This window comes from Caenorhabditis elegans, chromosome V (genome assembly GCF_000002985.6).
Source record: "Caenorhabditis elegans chromosome V".
Lineage (NCBI taxonomy): Eukaryota > Metazoa > Nematoda > Chromadorea > Rhabditida > Rhabditidae > Caenorhabditis > Caenorhabditis elegans.
In genome coordinates, this window is record NC_003283.11 from 13,413,146 (window position 1) to 13,429,466 (window position 16,321).

The following is a 16,321-nucleotide window of genomic DNA, read 5'->3' on the forward strand; positions in this document are numbered from 1 at the left end:
TGTATCTAGAATTATCCTGTTCCGAAACACACCGTAACTACTCAAAATGTGTAGTGATTGGTATTTGTAGTGATTCTTTCGTAATAATCTTTGCAAGCGAAATCACTTTTCCATCAGTTTAAATGTTCAATTACACTCACTTCATTATCCAAATAATTTCGTCTACTCTGGATCATACAGAATGATATATATAAATCAAATATACCTAATCCCTTAAGTCCGCCTTTCATTGAATAAAAACAAAATGAGAAAGTTTATGTGTGTGGATAAGGAGGTGGATATCAAAATGCCTTTCTCTCTTGCCATACCCTTATTTCATCTTTTCAACGGAAGAAAGAGAGGAAAGATATGCCACCGATTCTTATCGTATTTCGGCCAATCATTTCGAAAGATATGAAGAGAAATGGAGAAGCTTCTTCCATCGAGGTCACTGCGCATCAACTTAAACGCAACAATCGTCTGGTTCGTATCGGGTACTGAAGCTTCATCACAAAGGGCATCGTGACGCATTAGTAAGGAATGGAGGAATGATGAAAGTGACAGGAAACGATTTTTTCACTAGGAATGTTATGCAACATAAGGTAACTCAGAAACGAGAAGCTGATTGTGTAAATTTTGGTGAATAATTCGCCGTTACTGGAATCTAAAGATATTATTGAATTAAAAAAAAAAGACAACAAGAAATCTGACTCTGAAAAACTCCAATGTTATACCGAGTCATGATAAGGTCTTGTGCACATGATAACCAAATCTTTCAGTAGTATATCGCCCCGCTTAATTTTCCCAAAAAAATAGAAAAAAGAAATGGATATATTTTAAAATATGTGTGTCATCTTTTAGGCTAGCCTTGGGAAAATGTAGCAAACTGGCATGTTTCAGCACATTCTAATTTGAATGTGCTTCCAAATTATGATAGGTTTAAAAATTTGCCTATCTGGGTTGCCGAAACTCCTGAGGTCGTAAAATACATATTGATTTGCATGATTATGTTATGATTGAAAAAAGCATTTAAGTAATTCGACTTAACTTTTGCAAAACAAATTTTCGAAATATTGAAAACTAAGTTTTCTGATCAGGCATACCTTTTTTAAATTAGCAAATTGAAAACTGGAAACTTGTGTAGATCAAGTTTTTAATGCTAAGTTTTTAATGGTATACGTAAATCATAACCGAATCTTAATCTCTGAATCTTCCGAAAAATGTGAAACTGAATGATGATAACAAAGTGTTAGAAACTTAAATTTAAAAATTTAAACGATCAGAGACGTAATCCGCAAAAAAACGCATCTCTATTTTGGACTTCCCAATAAAATCAATGCCTTTTAAAAAATAAAGTGCCTAAAAATCTGAAACATTGGGTATTCGAGATAGTTTTTCATGAAACTTGTAAAAAAAATTAAGTTATGCTAATTTCAAGATAACAAAACCTTAATGCGTTTCAAATCTATCTAGCTTCTAGTCCTGTAAAGAACAGTTTCAAAGTTTCGTCAAACGATTTTTTGGCAAACCTTGGACTTTTGCATATGTATTATTGCATGCCTCATTTCACGCATCTATTCCCATCGTCTCACCGTAAAATCCTGATAATCCTAATTTCGCTTTTTCGCCCCATCAATGCCGCTGGTTGTCTCACCTTCCTTATATCTATTATCCGAATCCATGATCTGCCGTTGTCTGGCATGAGGTGAAGAGAAAGAGAGAAACACTTTTCGTTGCAGAACTCGTCATATCAATTGTCCTTTTCCGCGCGTCCCTCATGTCCCACCGTGCCGTACGTCAGATTTCCCTCAATGTCGCAATTTCTGGTTTTGACCAATACCTTCCTCTCGCCTGAAAGGCAGGCTCCTTTGGCATTTTATTCGAAAAGCCCCGCCCACATGCTTCACCCTTTTTAAGCGACGGGCCAATCGGTAAAAGTCATCCAATTCATTTGGTTCTAACACTTCTATTAAACATGCAGAAGCTCATCGTTTTCTTCACAACCATCGCCGCCGCTCAGGCTTTCCTTCTTCCATCTGGAGGAGGTGGAGGATGTGGATGCGCGTAAGTTTTTGATTTTATTGATTTATTTTATTAAATTCCAGATTTTTTTTTATATTCTTCACCTATTTTATTTTTCTGGTTCCTGAGATTTATCTTTAGTAAAAGCCATTCATTGTCGATTCCTCTAATAGTAAAACTGCAGAAATCAAAACTTAATTTCATGATTCAACTTCAAATTTTCTTTTCCAGTCCACCACCACCACCACCACCATGCGGATGCGGAGCACCAGCTCTTCCACCACTCCAACTCCCACGCTTTGAGCTCCCAAGACTTTCTCTTCCATCCCTCGGAGGAGGATGCGGAGGACCAGCTCCATGCGCCGCTGCCCCAATCGCTGCCCCAGCAGGAGGATATGCCACCGCCCCAGCTGCTCCAGTCGGAGGATACGCTACCGGACCAGCTTTCGGAGGAGCCGCCCCAATCGGAGGAGCTTACCAAGCCGCCCCAGCTTTCGTAGGAGCCGCCCCAGTTGGAGGAGCTTACCAATCCGGGCCAGCTTTCGGAGGAGCCGCCCCAGCCGGAGGAGCCTACCAATCTGGACCAGCTTTCGGAGGAGCCGCCCCAGCCGTCGGAGGAGCTTACCAGGCCGGACAAGCCGCTGTTGAATCTGCCCCACTCGGAGGAGCTGCCCCAGCCGGAGGATACCAAGCATCTGCCCCAGCTGCCGTTGAAGCCGCTCCAGCCGCCGGAGGATATCAGGCTGCTGCCCCAGCCGGAGGAGCCTACGCTGGACACAAGAAGAACTAGACGATCTAATAACGTTTAGATATATCTCCTTTTATTTATTCGTTGTTATCAATTGTTGAATCTTCCTTTACCTGTATATCAAGTCAATTGTTTTGACCCAATTCTCGAAATGAAATTTTGGTCTCAAACACTGCTCTCTGACTGCAAGAAAAGCATATGTTTTTTTCGTAAACTTTTTATTTCTGAACATTGGAATCTGGCAAGTTGAACAAAATTAAACAAAGACTTCGAAAGTCTAACTGTGAAAAATAAGTTAAGGTATTTTGAAAACAATTTTGAGTCCATTGTTCAATCTTTAAGTGTCTCGACATTGTTGAGATAAAATTGTTTGATTCCTTGGGCAAATATGAAGAAATTCTCTTTCAGCACTTGTACATCCACATTTAAATTGACTCCTTCCTGAAAGTTACAATTTCAAAAAGTCGATCACAACATAAGAATTCCCTATTGAAGCATTCAAACTGACCAGGTATTCTGCGAGTAACTTGATAAAATTCGCACTTTCATTTTCATTCAATAGAGTTTCTAAGCTTTTTTTAAAGCCTCCTTCTAAATCTTTTGTGTTTATTATCCGAATGATTAAATTTTTTTCGTCCATTTTAATTTGAGTGTTACACTCTCTTAAAGCGGATCCACATTCTCTCAAGAGGAAGAAATTGTCATTGTTCTTGTCATAATTAGGGCCACCTCTCTGCAAAAAATAACTAATTGATTAAAGATTTTTAAGTTTAAAAGTGCCACATACTATTTCTGGGCTTTGACTGACTGAAATTTTGATTTGAATCAATTTTTTTGTTTATTTTTTGTGTGGTTTACTACTTCAAAGATATAGACTAACGTGTTTAATGGATTCATCAAGGGTTTGGATCACAGTCTGCAACGGAACTAATAATCGATACAGTATGGCAATCAGAAGATTTACAAGGAGAGTCACTTCGGAATGACGGTCCCATGTTTTATTGAAACATGAACGAAGAAGAACGCTCATTGCTTTGATATCTTCCCTGAATATTAAGAAACTACTAAATTGTTTTGAAAAATTAAAAATTCACCATAGCTTGCTGAAATGGGCAACCGATGTTTTATATTCATTTTTTATATTTTCTTTAATTTGTTCTATGTCCTCTTGTCCGTATACGGTGTATTCATTGAAGCAGAAAATTGCATCAAGCCGTTTGATATCGTTCTCTACTTCTTCGAACAAACTATCGAGTATATTTTTTACGTTGACAACGTGACTATAAAATTGTTCAGTCTGGAATATTAATCATTTTAAGGTGGGTGGACTGATTTTCTAAAATTATAAATTGTACCTCTGCGTACTCTCTAGTCATTGTTCCATTGGAAATTGGCATGTACGTTAATGGTAAATCACCCCAGTGTTTTTTCTCCTCGTTAATTTTTTTCTTTGTCGAATCCTTTAAGAAATGTTTTAAAAAATTAAACGTTTTTAAAAATTATATTCAAAATCTAATAAATTTGTACAACTGCTTATTAATGCTCTTTATGAAATAGACTTTCATATGGCGCCTCTGTTTACTTTCAAAACTATAAATCAATTGAAATTTTCTAACTGTTTCTATTAATAAATTAATCAAACGAAAAGCTCACCAGTTCCTTCAATGCATTATCCTTGATCTCTTGTTTGTATTTATTTAATTCTTCCATTCCTTCACTGGAATTCAAGTTGATATTGATTACAGTTACAAGGATTTAAATTTGTTTAAAAATAGAGTACGTTTACTATAATTTTTGCCTTGTGTTTTTCAGATAAAAACAGTAATCAGTTGAAAGCACTTGAAAGAATATTATATGCGATCAGAGTTTAACACACATTAAATTTAAACTTGAACATTGAACTTGGACAAGACTTGGAAAATGTCTTAAAACGACGATTCAGTCGACGATGTCTTTTGATATTTGATTTAGAATTTGGGGCTAACGCCTCGTAAAACTAGATGTAATGTTAATCTTTATTCAAAACAATACAATAATCCTACAAGGGACCGTCTTTAAGTACTTAGGTTTTCAACACAAATGTACACTATGGTGGTAATAGTTTCCTCCCGAATTAAAAATAATCACTAACAAGTTTTGAAAAATCATTGCTTCAAGTGGAAAAAAAACTAATCGGAAAAAGTGAAGAGAAGTATTGATGAATGATAAAGCGTAGAATACAACTATCACATTTTTAGCGGTTGTCGGAACAATCATTTTTGTGATAGGAAAGTTATTTAAACATTGAATTGATTTTTTTTTGATTTCTAATTGGATTGAATATACATTTTTGCAAACACCAAATAAAAATCTCTGCGAACATAGAGGCGGTTGAGAAGTTAGACACCAGTTTGTTCCCAAAGTGATAGGCCAGCTACAATGTGTATAGTTTGCTCTCTATTGAGTTGAAGATCTTTTAAAGAATCATGGTCACTGGTCTATTTCGGGAAATGATCATCAAAAAACCATCTGACTTGATTGCGGATGTTTTTTATCTGCGTCGTATTTGACACTTGACAGCTTCAGGGAAATCACCAAAAATATACCTAGTTTACAAAATGTTCCCTGCTTGCAAGATTTACACTTCTACATTTTCTACTATTTTTAAAGATCTATGTGTCTCTTGTATAACACACGTTGTAAATAACGGAAATTAAAAAAAAATTTAAAATGTAAAAAATCCATATCAACAATGAAAATAGTGCAAGGATACGGGATTTCAAAAGATGAAAAAACTGTGAGATCTTACGCGATAAAAATTACTCTAATATCGAGTGAAATTTGAAAAAAAAAGTTATTCACACTGGGTTGAATCGTTATTTTTATATACGTAAAACTTTACAATCAGTTCCTAAATGGGCGGCGGGAAGCTGAATTGAGCCAGTTGAGAAAATGACTCATCGCTCGTGTTCTGTGCTCTTTCTTTACGTATCACACAGGACAGCCATCGTACGAGTAATTAATGAGGGTTTCTTCCCACTTTTTTCTCATTGACATTTGATTGAGGAAACTTATACTGATGTTTTTGAAGGTTTCATTGTACTGATAAATTTTCAAAAACACTCATGTAACTTTTGTTGTGATATTTTGAAAAGAAAATAACTGTTGTAGAAAATAACTGTTGAAAAGAAAATAACTGTGTTTTGTAGTATCACGAAATCGAGTGTTTCTCAATTCAACTATAAGATCCCGTTCAATAATGCATGAAAAAGTTATCATTATTTCTAAAAAGATAAGAGCCGACAAGCATTCAACAAAAAAGTCAATTGAATTTGATTTCTTTTCATTTGTTGTTATTTTCCCGGCTGCCTCCTTGGACTGAAATTGAAATAGAACGAGTTGATCGTTTTGAGCTAAGCCTTCTGAAATACATATTGTTTTTTTTTGGGAATTATAGTGTAAAGCGTACAAAAATCTCTGCTTAAACTGCACAGTTATTGGTCTTGAAAACAAAAGTAACATCCACGCTGAATAGGTTGAATAGATGACACAAAGAATATTATAGAGAAAATAGAAAACTCTCTTGTTCATCGTTTGATTTATTTGGAGAGAGTACACAACAAATGCAAAATAAATAAGTTCGAGACTACAAACTATAGCGGTCATTTTGTCCAGGCTGCTCTCTTTTTTCTGTTTTTCTCTACTGTCAAGATATTTGGATCCGGCCACCGAAGTGCGTCTTGACAACACTTTCTGAAAGTAGCAGTCAAGATTTATACAATTTTTTTTGTTTTTTTTTTAATAGAGTACAAGTTTTGTTTTCTATGTTTTTGTAAGATCATGCCGATGTTTCACTATCCACATTTCATTTTCATGCTTCTTTCTTATATTTTGAACCCACTTTTTTGAGTTTAAATCTATACGTTATATAAGTGACCAAATTGTTCACAACAATTGCCAAAACAAAAAGAATTTCGAGTACCGCCACAAAATTGAAAAATGGTTTCCTGAACTCGTTGTTAACAAATGCCGAGTAATATCTGAAGTTTAAATGCAAACAAAAAATGTGTTCTGAGGTTAAACAAGTGTCACACATACCCTCCGTTCTCATTCACATACTTGTACTCGCGTGGGAGCAAGAGAAACACTGATGCAACTGCTCCTGAGAGTTGGATGGCTTGCATTGTGTACGTGTATTTTGGATAACTCAGCTGAAAACTGATAAGACGATGAGTCATGAAGCTGACTTCAGGAATTTTCAAAACTGGGGAACTGGTTTATAAGCACTATCGGTTTATGAATCATCATGAATCTACCTTTTGATAAAACAATGGGAAGCAAACCGCACAAACACGACAAAATGATAGTATTGAAGCGGTTGCTCCTTGGACACAACGACCTCCATACGAAATTGCATAGAAAATTGCACCGAGCCAGCTTTCATTCGGAAAATAAAATAATGCTAACCATCTGGAAATGTGAGGGTTTTGGTTAGAAGATATGTGGAATACGGTTACTGTCTAGCTGGCAGGATTTGTAACGCAAAAAGATTTACGGCAGATATCATGTCAACAAGAATTCCAATGAACATAAGACGGTAGAATGGGCCTGAAACATTTTTTATTTCAGAGAAATTTGTGCTGTTTTGAATTAGTTCTTGGATTTTTAAACGTTTTTTGAATTCCTAAAACCAATAATATTATCTTCTCTGACCTTTGAAAGTAGAATTCCTCGAAGTGAATAAAATTTGTATTTCTACAAAATAAACTGCAAATGAAATAACAGTAATTGCAAATAAAACAGTCAATGAAGCTGTCTCTGCAATGAGAAACCACTCAGAGAAGCTGTCGTAAACCACGTTATTCATCTGGAAAACTGAAATTATCCTGATCTCAGGAGCTGCAAATGAGAGATCCAAAAAACTGAAATAGTTACTTCAACAAAAAACAAAAAACCAAGAAACTATTTTCAGATTCGAAATTGTGCTGCCTGATCATAGGCCAACCTATTTCGTTTTGAAAGTTTGTAAAATCTGTGTTTGGTTTTGTTTCAAGATTATTGAAGCGAAATAAAAAATTGGAGATGCATGTTAAATGTGCAGCGGTGGGAAAATCAGAGGATTTGCGAAAATGTGAGTAAGTGGAACATGTGACAAAAACCCCCAGAATATGAAATCACATTTTTCATTCGAGTAAGTAACCAATTTTTGACCGCTGGGAACTTTGAGAACTTTGAGATCATATGTACAAATTTATTCCATAAAAATTCATGATTTGTTATTATCTCGACTTCCTTGGACGGATATTGAAATTGACCGGGTCAACTTTTTACCACCGAGATTTCTGAAAATGTTGTATTAAGTATTAAATATCATTTTTCTGGGTGATATACGAGAATCGCTGACGAACTTGAGAATTAATAGGTTTTGATATGATCAGAAGCATCCAGGCTGAGAACGTTGAATATATGACACAAAGGATGTTATATAAAAAGTAAAATATTCGCTTATTCATGTATTGATTGATTTGAAGTGAATAAACTACAAATGCAAAATAGATCAGCTCAACCAGGCACACTATGAACGTCATTTTGTCCAGTCCATTTTCTCGTTTTTGTTTCTCTTGGTTCGATTGATGTTGACTTGGTGTAATAGAGTTTGATTTGATGGCAGATTTCTGGAAAATTAGGTCTGAAGTAAAAATTTGAGTTATAAAAAATACTCTACTTTTCTCTAGAACATTTCTCTAATCTCTAAAAAACTGTCTCTACTTTTGGTTGATTCGAAAATCGGGTTAATAACGTTAATTTGAGAGTTTTCCGACAGAAGTATTTTTGCAAAATACCAAAAACACGTGTGACTCCAAGGTCAAACTGGGAATTGACACTCTTGCGAACCGAGCCATGACAAATATTCTGAAGTTGTTGGTTTTTCGATAATCGATTTTTGACTTTTGGTGTTCATAGTCCTGCTATCATTTACAACTTTCTGGCATACGCTTCCCTTATCACTGTTGAACTGGAGTCCATCCATCGATAAGTTTTCCTTTTTTTTTAAATATAACTTCCGGTTAAGCTTATTTCACTTGATAAATGTGTCACGTTTGGTCAATGAGAGCAAACATGAAATACAATGGAAAAGTTTTGAAATTAACTATCATAATGTGGTTTTGGTTTTACTTTTAAAATATATGAATTTTTGGTACATATTTTTAAAAAAATTTACCTATGGCTTAAAAATTTATCCAGACACTCTAAGAAACTATTCAACAAAGAGTTCTCAATTTTATCAACTTAGAAACATAAGATACCTTGTTAAATTTCAATCTGAACATAGTATATGTAACCACATTATTCACAATTATCGCCAGAACCAAAACCACTTCCATAATTGCTACAAAATTATAGAACCAATCTGCATCAGTGTCATCCGATCCAACCGAGTAAAAACTGGAAAATAATTGTTTGATTTTGGTTGAATTTAAAACGGCTTACCAATTGTCTTCCAAAATATATTCATAGGAGTCCGGCCACAAAATCACAAAAGCGATTACTCCACCAGCCAATTGAACTGCTTGCATTGTGTGAAGGTACCATGGTTCACCGAGCTAAAAATTATGTAGTTCTAACAAGTTTCTAGTTTTCTATACCGACCTTGTGATAAAAAATCGGAAAGCAAACTGCACAAACTCTACAAAATGATAGAATAGCTGCCGTGGCGCCTTGAATACATCTTCCACCATACGTTATTACAAAGAATATTGAGCCAAGCCAACTTTGATTGTAGATTAAAAATGGTTCAAACCATCTGAAATGTTTAACATTTTAGTATTTCGTTTTTTTTTAGTTTTGGTTTACCTTCGAGCAGGAATCACTTGTCCTGTGAACATATTAATTGTTGATAACATGTCGACTATTATTCCAACAAACATCAAACGATAGAATGGTCCTACAAATTAAAAAATCGTTACCTCATCTGTCCATGTATTATTCACCTCGGAAAGTAGTTTTCCTATATGCAAAAATAATTTGAATTTCGATGAAATACAGTAAAAAAGAGACAATTGTAAGTAGAAGTAGGGCTAACAGAGTTATCCCTTCGAGCACGAAGAACCAAAGTGGGAAGTCGTATAGTTCGTGATGCATCTCCAATAAAACTGTATATATTCAGTAGTGCAATTAGATCAAATCACTAGCACGCAATGTACTCACGTATTTAGAATATTCTTTGACAACCAATAACAGAGTAAATTTCAGTCAATTCGAGCAGAAAAACTGTTAGAGCATGTCAAATATATTACACCAGTACAAACCTGGGACACGTGATTTTGCAAAGGACACAAATTATTATTAAATCTGATTGATCAGATTGTTCAATTCGAATTCAACAATCGTATATCACACACGTTGGCATTAGCCATGGGAATTTTTCCAGCATGACCGAATAGAAACCTGAAATGATAAAAGTTGCTGAAAATGAGCACGAGCTAATAACTGACTTGGAATGGATCTAACAAACAAGTTTTTTCGAGCATGTTTAAGAACTGTTGTAGAATATTGTCAACCTCGTAGTGTTTGAACAAAATTAATTTTGAAATGTTAGAACATAAAATTCATAAATTAATTTTAATTGAACTTAAAAATTATGAGTGAAAGAATAGTGAAAATTAGTAAATTGCCACTTTTCTTTGAAAAGTTTAAAAATTCTCAAAATTGGGCGTGAAAATTGAAGAATGGGTATTGTTACTAAACTCTACGATAGAATCTTTCATTATGGTCCTTACATACAGGAGTCATTTCAACTATTATAATTATATCACCACGCATGTTTTTTTTCAAAATCATATGAGCTATGATTTTTTGATTTTATAACCGTATGGGTTGATGTATTGCACACTATTTTCAATATACATACATCAACTGATTTTATGCTTGATTTTAACGAAAATGTTATCAGTGGTAGTGAACATAAATATATTTTAGCTTATGCGAATCTAGTTTGGCAACTTACTTTTCCCATAGGTTGTGCGATTCGAAATGGATAACTATCCAAAATGGTTTTGGATTCTTGATTCGTCTATTTTGATTGTACTATTTTTATTTACAATTGTAACTTTTATACTTTATTTCATAGAAATTCAGATTGTATTTTCTTACCGAAAAACTACTTTCAAAGGTAACAAAACTTGTCGTCTCGAAAAAAAAAAAATGAAACGAAAATTTCAGGACCATTCTATCGTTTGTTGTTCGTTGGAATTATAGTCGATATTATTTCAGTAATCAATATGTTTATGGGTCAAGTAGTCCCTGCTCAGAGGTTCAAGACACGGATATTTAAAACTTCATTTTTTTTATTTTTCAGATGGTTTGAACCTTTCTTGATTAGAAATCAAAATTGGCTCGGTTCAGTATTCCTCGTAATAACCTACGGTGGACGGTGTATCCAAGGAGCCACAGCGGCCATTTTATCATTTTGTAGAGTTTGTGCAGTTTGCTTTCCAATATTTTATCGAAAAGTTTGTCATGGTACCTTTTCATCACGGAATCTAAATTTGTTTTCAGTTGGGAGAGCCATGTTATTTGTTCATAATGCAAGCAATTCAATTGGGTGGAGGAGTTCTTGCATGGGTGTTACTGGGACCAGATCTCTATGAGTATATTTTGGAGGATGACGGGTGAGGTTTTCTAGTTTTGGTCCTCTATATCGATAAGTCGAATGTGGTCAAAGAATCATTATGCGCATATTTTTGAATTCCTTCTTAAAATGTTTATTTCAGATTATTCGCAGTAGGATCTGAAGTATCGGAATCACTTTGGTTTTTTGATTTTGCAGCGGTAATGGAAGTTGTTTTAGTTATTGCAATAATTGTGAACAATGTGATAACATATGTAATGTTTCGAATGAAATTCAAAAAGGTAGAAGAACTAATTTTTGATTCAATTCTAAATATCTAAAGTTTTACAGAAAGTTGTGTTCAATAAAAACGCTATAACTCCAAGACAAATGCAATCAAGCCAAGAAAAACAAAAACGAGAAAGTGGACTTGATAAGATGACTTTCATAGTTTGCTTCCTCGAACTTGTCTATTTTGCATTTGTAGTCTATTCTCTTCAAATTAATCAAACGATGAACAAACGAACATTTTACTTTTACTATAATATCCTTTGCGTCATCTACTCTACAGTTTCTGCATGGACGCTTCTGATTTTTTCAAAGCCTATCAATTTGCAAGTTCGTGAGAAGTTCTCGTAAGTGTTTTCTCGTGGGAGAAGTGTTCAAGGGGTGTTCCAGTTTCATAAATTTCCAGAAAGCTGAGTTCAAAAAAGGTGACTCGTTCAATTTCTATATCAGCTCAAGGTGTCTCTCTTTCAACTCGTGATAATAACAGATGGTGAATAATATTCCAGGACTATAGAGACATATATTCTTCCAATTGTATTTTTTTGTTTTCTATTTCCTTCATTTTTTCGATCACATGATTTTTTCAATGAAATTTGTATTATTCGTGTTGTCATTCAATAAAGCAATGTGACTCCACTTCTTTAAAGTAAAGAAGTAGTAGTGGATTTGAAAAATTACTGAAAAGCGAATATTTAAATAATATCAATATCAAAAGAAAGCAGGAAATTGTAGTTAACAGGGTAAAAACCAACTTGAAAACGTGGAAAATATAATATATCAACAAAGAATTTATTCAAACTCATCGAGATGTATTTAAAGTTGTTGCAAAATTTGACGGTCGTCCACCAGAATGGAAAACTCCAATGCTTGATCCTGTGTTTGTATTCAGTAGAATTTTGAATGGATTTGCAATAAATCTCTTCACGTTCTGACGATACGGTCGAACAAAGTATAAATACGTGATAGGAGATAATGCAGGTGCTAAAATGGCAACAGCATATATTGAATACTCAAGAATTGGTGACCTCACAAGTCCAGATTGCGCTGAAAGTGTTCTTCAATACTTGTCATAAATAATTATTATAAGCTTACAAAGAAAGTAAAATGTCACAGCAATCCCTACAAAAATTGGAATAAATGCTTGAATTGTAAGAGCTTTGAGCAGTTGAGAATGTGCAGCTTTTGTATCCGGAGACATTACATGTTGTTTGACATGTAGTTGGTTTATAATTTTTTGTCGTAAAATAAAAATTGTGATGTAGACAGGGAAAAATGGCAAACATATATGACCAATTGAATATATTGCTACAAAGTTGGTAAGATCTATAATTCCAGTCAAAACTCCAGTTTCTGCATCGAGATCATAATAGGGAAACCATTGCCTAGCGAGGGGAAGAATTTCTTCGCGCGAAGCAAATATGGTCCAATATGTGAGCTGAAATGTTGGAACAGCTGATAAATAAATTCTTGCATAGAACATATTTCTTTTTTCATTTTTTACTCACTGCTTGAATTAATGATGGTATATAAAAAACTAAAATAAGTTTCAATAAAACAAGGCGGGAAAGTGAAGGATTATGTAAAATGTAAAATCGATATCCAAAAGATAGCAGCAAGGACCAAACGGAATGGGTCAGACAGTGTAAGAAGAAGCTCAATCCAACCTTACAGGATATGGAACCAATATATTTACAAGGTCCATTGAATATGTACACGAGTTCAGCTTCACCAGGCACCGCCAACAATCTAAATTTCTTTTATAGATCATGTCAAATTATAGATTTTAGTGTCGTACCTGGTTTGTAGAAAACTATCTAATGCACACTCCACAAAGTCAGTTGCAGCATAATTTATAATCAATGTGGCGTATGATTTAATTGCTTTTGGTGACTTGAATATTGCCAAGTAAGCAAGAAGTAAGTTCAAATAGCAGCCCAGAAGAGCCCATGACCAGTGCCAAATTTCAAAGAAAATTATCATTTTGGAAATGTTAATGGAGATGACTCGAATAAATGGGAACCGCAGTTCTAGGGTTTTTATTGCTCCCTTTTTTTTGATTTACGTCAAAACTGCAGACAGATATACTACAAAAAAATACTACGAATTATTTAGACGGAATGATTTTGTTCACTCTTTATATCTCACACATTGTAGGGAAGGAATAAGGAAATAATTTGTTTTCTCATTATTCGAGTAGAAGAAATACATTTTTAAATACAAGTATTTAACGAAAAGTTCGTCTGTGTAGAGGTTACCATTAGTCAGCACTATTCAGTTATTCAAATGAAACAAAGACGTTGTTAATATGAATGAATGAATTTGTTGTAGATCAGTGCAAATTATTTTTGGCTGAATGAAGTTTAATGCAAAACTAAATGATGAATTTCATCTTACTGAACCTTTGACAAAATCTACGAAACAATTATTTGAAATCGACAGAAGTTTTGGAACTTTCATATATAAAAATATTCTTACAATGAACATATTCCCACGTAGTATCCATTCCAGTTAACAAGTTGAATATTCAATTTTCACATTTCGTAAGACAATTTCCCGGTAAAAATCACCTGTGAACTTTCTTGGCAATAAGTCTGCCGGTTCAGTCGAAGATCGTTTATTTCAACGTGTATGTTCATACGGTTGAAAGAAATCTTTAGTGATGAAGCCTCTGGATCACCTGTCACTTTGCTTACTCGGTATTAAAATTCAGGCAAGACAGATTTTTCAGGAAGTTTTTTTTTCATTTGATAATCATTGATATTTTAAAGTGGTAGTGCAAATTAAAATATAGCATGGGAGAAAAATATAATTTTGAGATAATCGAAGGCAGTACTTTAGTGAACGGCTATCACGGGCTTGGAAAAATGTGTGGGATGATCCCCTGAATAGAATACACCACTGTTCGATGTTGCACGCTCGTGTGGTCTTGATAAAAGTTTGAATGGATGTCTGATAATCCTCTTGACTTTTTGACGATACGGTCGAACAAAATATAAATAAGTGATGGGAGATAATGCAGGCATTAGAATAGCAACTGAAAATATCGAATACTCAAGAATTGGTGATTTGAGTAGTCCTGATTGTGCTGAAATGTTCAGTTTAAAGTGAATAACTCAATTAGTCGACCTACAAGAAAAATAAAGAAGAACAGCAATCCCTAAGAACATTGGAATAATTGCTTGTGTAGTAAGTGCTCTGAGTAATTGAGTATGAGCAGCTTTTGTGTCTTGAGACATCATTTGAGATTGACCGCCCAGGTATTTCATAATTTTCTGGCGTAAGACAAAAATTGTTATGTAAACTGGGAAAAACGGCAGGCAAATATGTGCAACTGCATAGACTGCAACGAAATTTGTGAGGTCTATTACACCCGTGAGAACCCCAGTTTCAGTTTCAAGATCATAGTAGGGAAACCATTGTTTAGCGAGCGGGAGAATTTTTTCTCGAGGAACAAATAATGTCCAATAGGTAAGCTGAAAAATTATGGAAATGTAAAATTAGTCTGTGTACAAAACTCACTGCTTGAACCAAGGACGGTATGTAGAACATTATGGTAATCTTCAGTAAAGTTAAGCGCGATAGTGCTGGATTGTGCAAAATATAAAATCGGTATCCGAAAGATATCAGCAAAGACCAAACAGAGTGTGTAAGGCAGTGAAGTAAGAAGCTTAATCCTACTTTGCATGATAAGGAACCAGTGTATTTGCAAGGTCCATTGAAAATATACACGAGTTTAGCTTCACCAGGCACAGCCACCAATCTGAAGTTATTATTCTAACTGTAACATGAATCTACCTGGTTACCTTGTTTGTATGAAAAGATCTAACGCGCACTCTACAAAATCAGTTGCGGCAAAGTTTATAATCAATGTTGCATATGATTTAATTGCCTTTGGGGATCTGAATATTGCCAAGTAGGTAAGAAGTAAGTTCAAATAGCAACCCAGAAGAGCCCATGACCAGTGCCAAATTTCAAAGAAAATTATCATCGCGGAAACCTGTAAGTTTACAATTGGAATGTAAAAATAAAAGTGCAACAAAATTTTAAATTTTTTCCAATTCCCAAACTGGAGAATGTTTTGGAAGGAAATTTCTAGAAAGTATCAAATCTAAAGAGTTTCTCTCTTTTTAAATATTACTTCTGAAATCCATAGCAACCAATTCAAAAACATCAGTATTACCTCTGTTAACTATAAATATAGATCAACACACGATATGTCTTGGCTCTAGAAGATCCTAAAGAGCTCAGTAGAAGTGTCACAAAATTCTTATTATAATCTTATACATATACAATTTCATTCAATGTACTAACTATGCCTGATATTCTTTTCACTAAACTTGACTCCACCCAGCATACCGCTTTCAGAACTCATGTCCTTATTGTATTCTTATTAATCCTTCACTACTAAACTTTGTTAACAATTGTTTTTTGCTTTCCGTGATAACATTTATTTTATGTATAATACTTTAGCAAGTTGGAAGATGACTACGTCATTGCGATGAGTTCAACTATTCATACTTCTAATAGAAACTACCTATGTGTCATGAAATCATTATATACGACCGTGCTTTTGATCGATGAGAGTTGTGTTCGTGTATTTTTTGCATATTCTTGTATTTCCAGTATAAATTTGAATTTATTCATTTAAATTAGATTTCAAATGTAAAAAGAAGTTTCAAAGGTTTAGAAAAACA

The 16,321-nt window shown here is 34.3% G+C and overlaps 7 protein-coding genes and 1 non-coding gene across 9 annotated transcripts; 3 read left to right on the forward strand and 5 right to left on the reverse strand.

Annotated features, from left to right (window-relative positions):
- Positions 1-750: 750 nt before the first annotated feature.
- Positions 751-771, forward strand: 21ur-13302. Its single transcript, NR_069889.1, has one exon.
- A 1,032-nt stretch (positions 772-1,803) lies between these two features.
- Positions 1,804-2,919, forward strand: cut-2 (Cuticlin 2). The gene is made up of 2 exons (NM_073924.5): positions 1,804-2,043; positions 2,233-2,919. The coding sequence occupies exons 1-2, from the start codon at positions 1,955-1,957 to the stop codon at positions 2,789-2,791; spliced, it is 648 nt and encodes a 215-aa protein (NP_506325.1). The 5' UTR covers positions 1,804-1,954; the 3' UTR covers positions 2,792-2,919.
- Positions 2,920-2,950: 31 nt separating this feature from the next.
- On the reverse strand, positions 2,951-4,468 carry F53F1.6 (Protein containing ALS2cr12 (ALS2CR12) signature; the record flags this gene model as incomplete). Of its 2 annotated transcripts, NM_073925.4 has the most annotated exons (7): positions 2,955-3,190; positions 3,258-3,482; positions 3,630-3,665; positions 3,714-3,795; positions 3,844-4,046; positions 4,105-4,209; positions 4,403-4,459. In NM_073925.4, 7 exons carry the CDS (start codon positions 4,457-4,459, stop codon positions 3,080-3,082), a joined length of 819 nt encoding a protein of 272 aa, NP_506326.1. In that variant the 3' UTR covers positions 2,955-3,079. The 2 variants fall into 2 exon arrangements, with proteins under 2 accessions (NP_001263879.1, NP_506326.1); NM_001276950.2 differs by having other exon boundaries at positions 2,951-3,190; positions 3,630-3,795; positions 4,403-4,468.
- Positions 4,469-5,805: 1,337 nt separating this feature from the next.
- srv-8 (Serpentine Receptor, class V) lies at positions 5,806-7,595 on the reverse strand (the record flags this gene model as incomplete). Its single annotated transcript, NM_073926.3, has 7 exons — positions 5,806-6,150; positions 6,198-6,481; positions 6,630-6,768; positions 6,827-6,939; positions 7,045-7,198; positions 7,246-7,336; positions 7,442-7,595. 7 exons carry the CDS (start codon positions 7,593-7,595, stop codon positions 6,072-6,074), a joined length of 1,014 nt encoding a protein of 337 aa, NP_506327.2. The 3' UTR covers positions 5,806-6,071.
- A 399-nt stretch (positions 7,596-7,994) lies between these two features.
- On the reverse strand, positions 7,995-10,000 carry srv-9 (Serpentine Receptor, class V; the record flags this gene model as incomplete). The annotated part of the gene is made up of 7 exons (NM_001356747.3): positions 9,721-10,000; positions 9,584-9,674; positions 9,380-9,533; positions 9,221-9,333; positions 9,037-9,175; positions 8,120-8,403; positions 7,995-8,070 (listed from the first exon to the last, which is right to left on the reverse strand). Exons 1-7 carry the CDS (start codon positions 9,869-9,871, stop codon positions 7,995-7,997), a joined length of 1,008 nt encoding a protein of 335 aa, NP_001343570.1. The 5' UTR covers positions 9,872-10,000.
- A 762-nt stretch (positions 10,001-10,762) lies between these two features.
- On the forward strand, positions 10,763-12,121 carry srv-10 (Serpentine Receptor, class V; the record flags this gene model as incomplete). Its single annotated transcript, NM_073928.1, has 7 exons — positions 10,763-10,901; positions 10,952-11,042; positions 11,088-11,241; positions 11,288-11,400; positions 11,503-11,641; positions 11,691-11,974; positions 12,034-12,121. 7 exons carry the CDS (start codon positions 10,763-10,765, stop codon positions 12,119-12,121), a joined length of 1,008 nt encoding a protein of 335 aa, NP_506329.1.
- A 281-nt stretch (positions 12,122-12,402) lies between these two features.
- Positions 12,403-13,719, reverse strand: srd-18 (Serpentine receptor class delta-18). The gene is made up of 4 exons (NM_073929.4): positions 13,423-13,719; positions 13,133-13,373; positions 12,720-13,062; positions 12,403-12,671 (listed from the first exon to the last, which is right to left on the reverse strand). The coding sequence occupies exons 1-4, from the start codon at positions 13,605-13,607 to the stop codon at positions 12,427-12,429; spliced, it is 1,014 nt and encodes a 337-aa protein (NP_506330.1). The 5' UTR covers positions 13,608-13,719; the 3' UTR covers positions 12,403-12,426.
- Positions 13,720-14,461: 742 nt separating this feature from the next.
- On the reverse strand, positions 14,462-15,615 carry srd-19 (Serpentine receptor class delta-19; the record flags this gene model as incomplete). The annotated part of the gene is made up of 4 exons (NM_073930.1): positions 14,462-14,712; positions 14,758-15,100; positions 15,147-15,387; positions 15,431-15,615. 4 exons carry the CDS (start codon positions 15,613-15,615, stop codon positions 14,462-14,464), a joined length of 1,020 nt encoding a protein of 339 aa, NP_506331.1.
- Between the last annotated feature and the right edge of the window lie 706 nt (positions 15,616-16,321).

Excerpts from the sequence above, each read along its gene's own strand:
- cut-2 (NM_073924.5), top strand. The coding sequence starts at position 1,955 with ATGCAGAAGCTCATCGTTTTCTTCACAACCATCGCCGCCGCTCAGGCT. Across the intron at positions 2,044-2,232 it reads GGTGGAGGATGTGGATGCGC|TCCACCACCACCACCACCAC; the intron begins GTAAGTTTTTGA and ends TTTCTTTTCCAG.
- srd-18 (NM_073929.4), bottom strand. The coding sequence starts at position 13,607 with ATGATAATTTTCTTTGAAATTTGGCACTGGTCATGGGCTCTTCTGGGC. Across the intron at positions 13,374-13,422 it reads GATAGTTTTCTACAAACCAG|ATTGTTGGCGGTGCCTGGTG; the intron begins GTACGACACTAA and ends AAAGAAATTTAG. Across the intron at positions 13,063-13,132 it reads TACCATCATTAATTCAAGCA|CTCACATATTGGACCATATT; the intron begins GTGAGTAAAAAA and ends CCAACATTTCAG.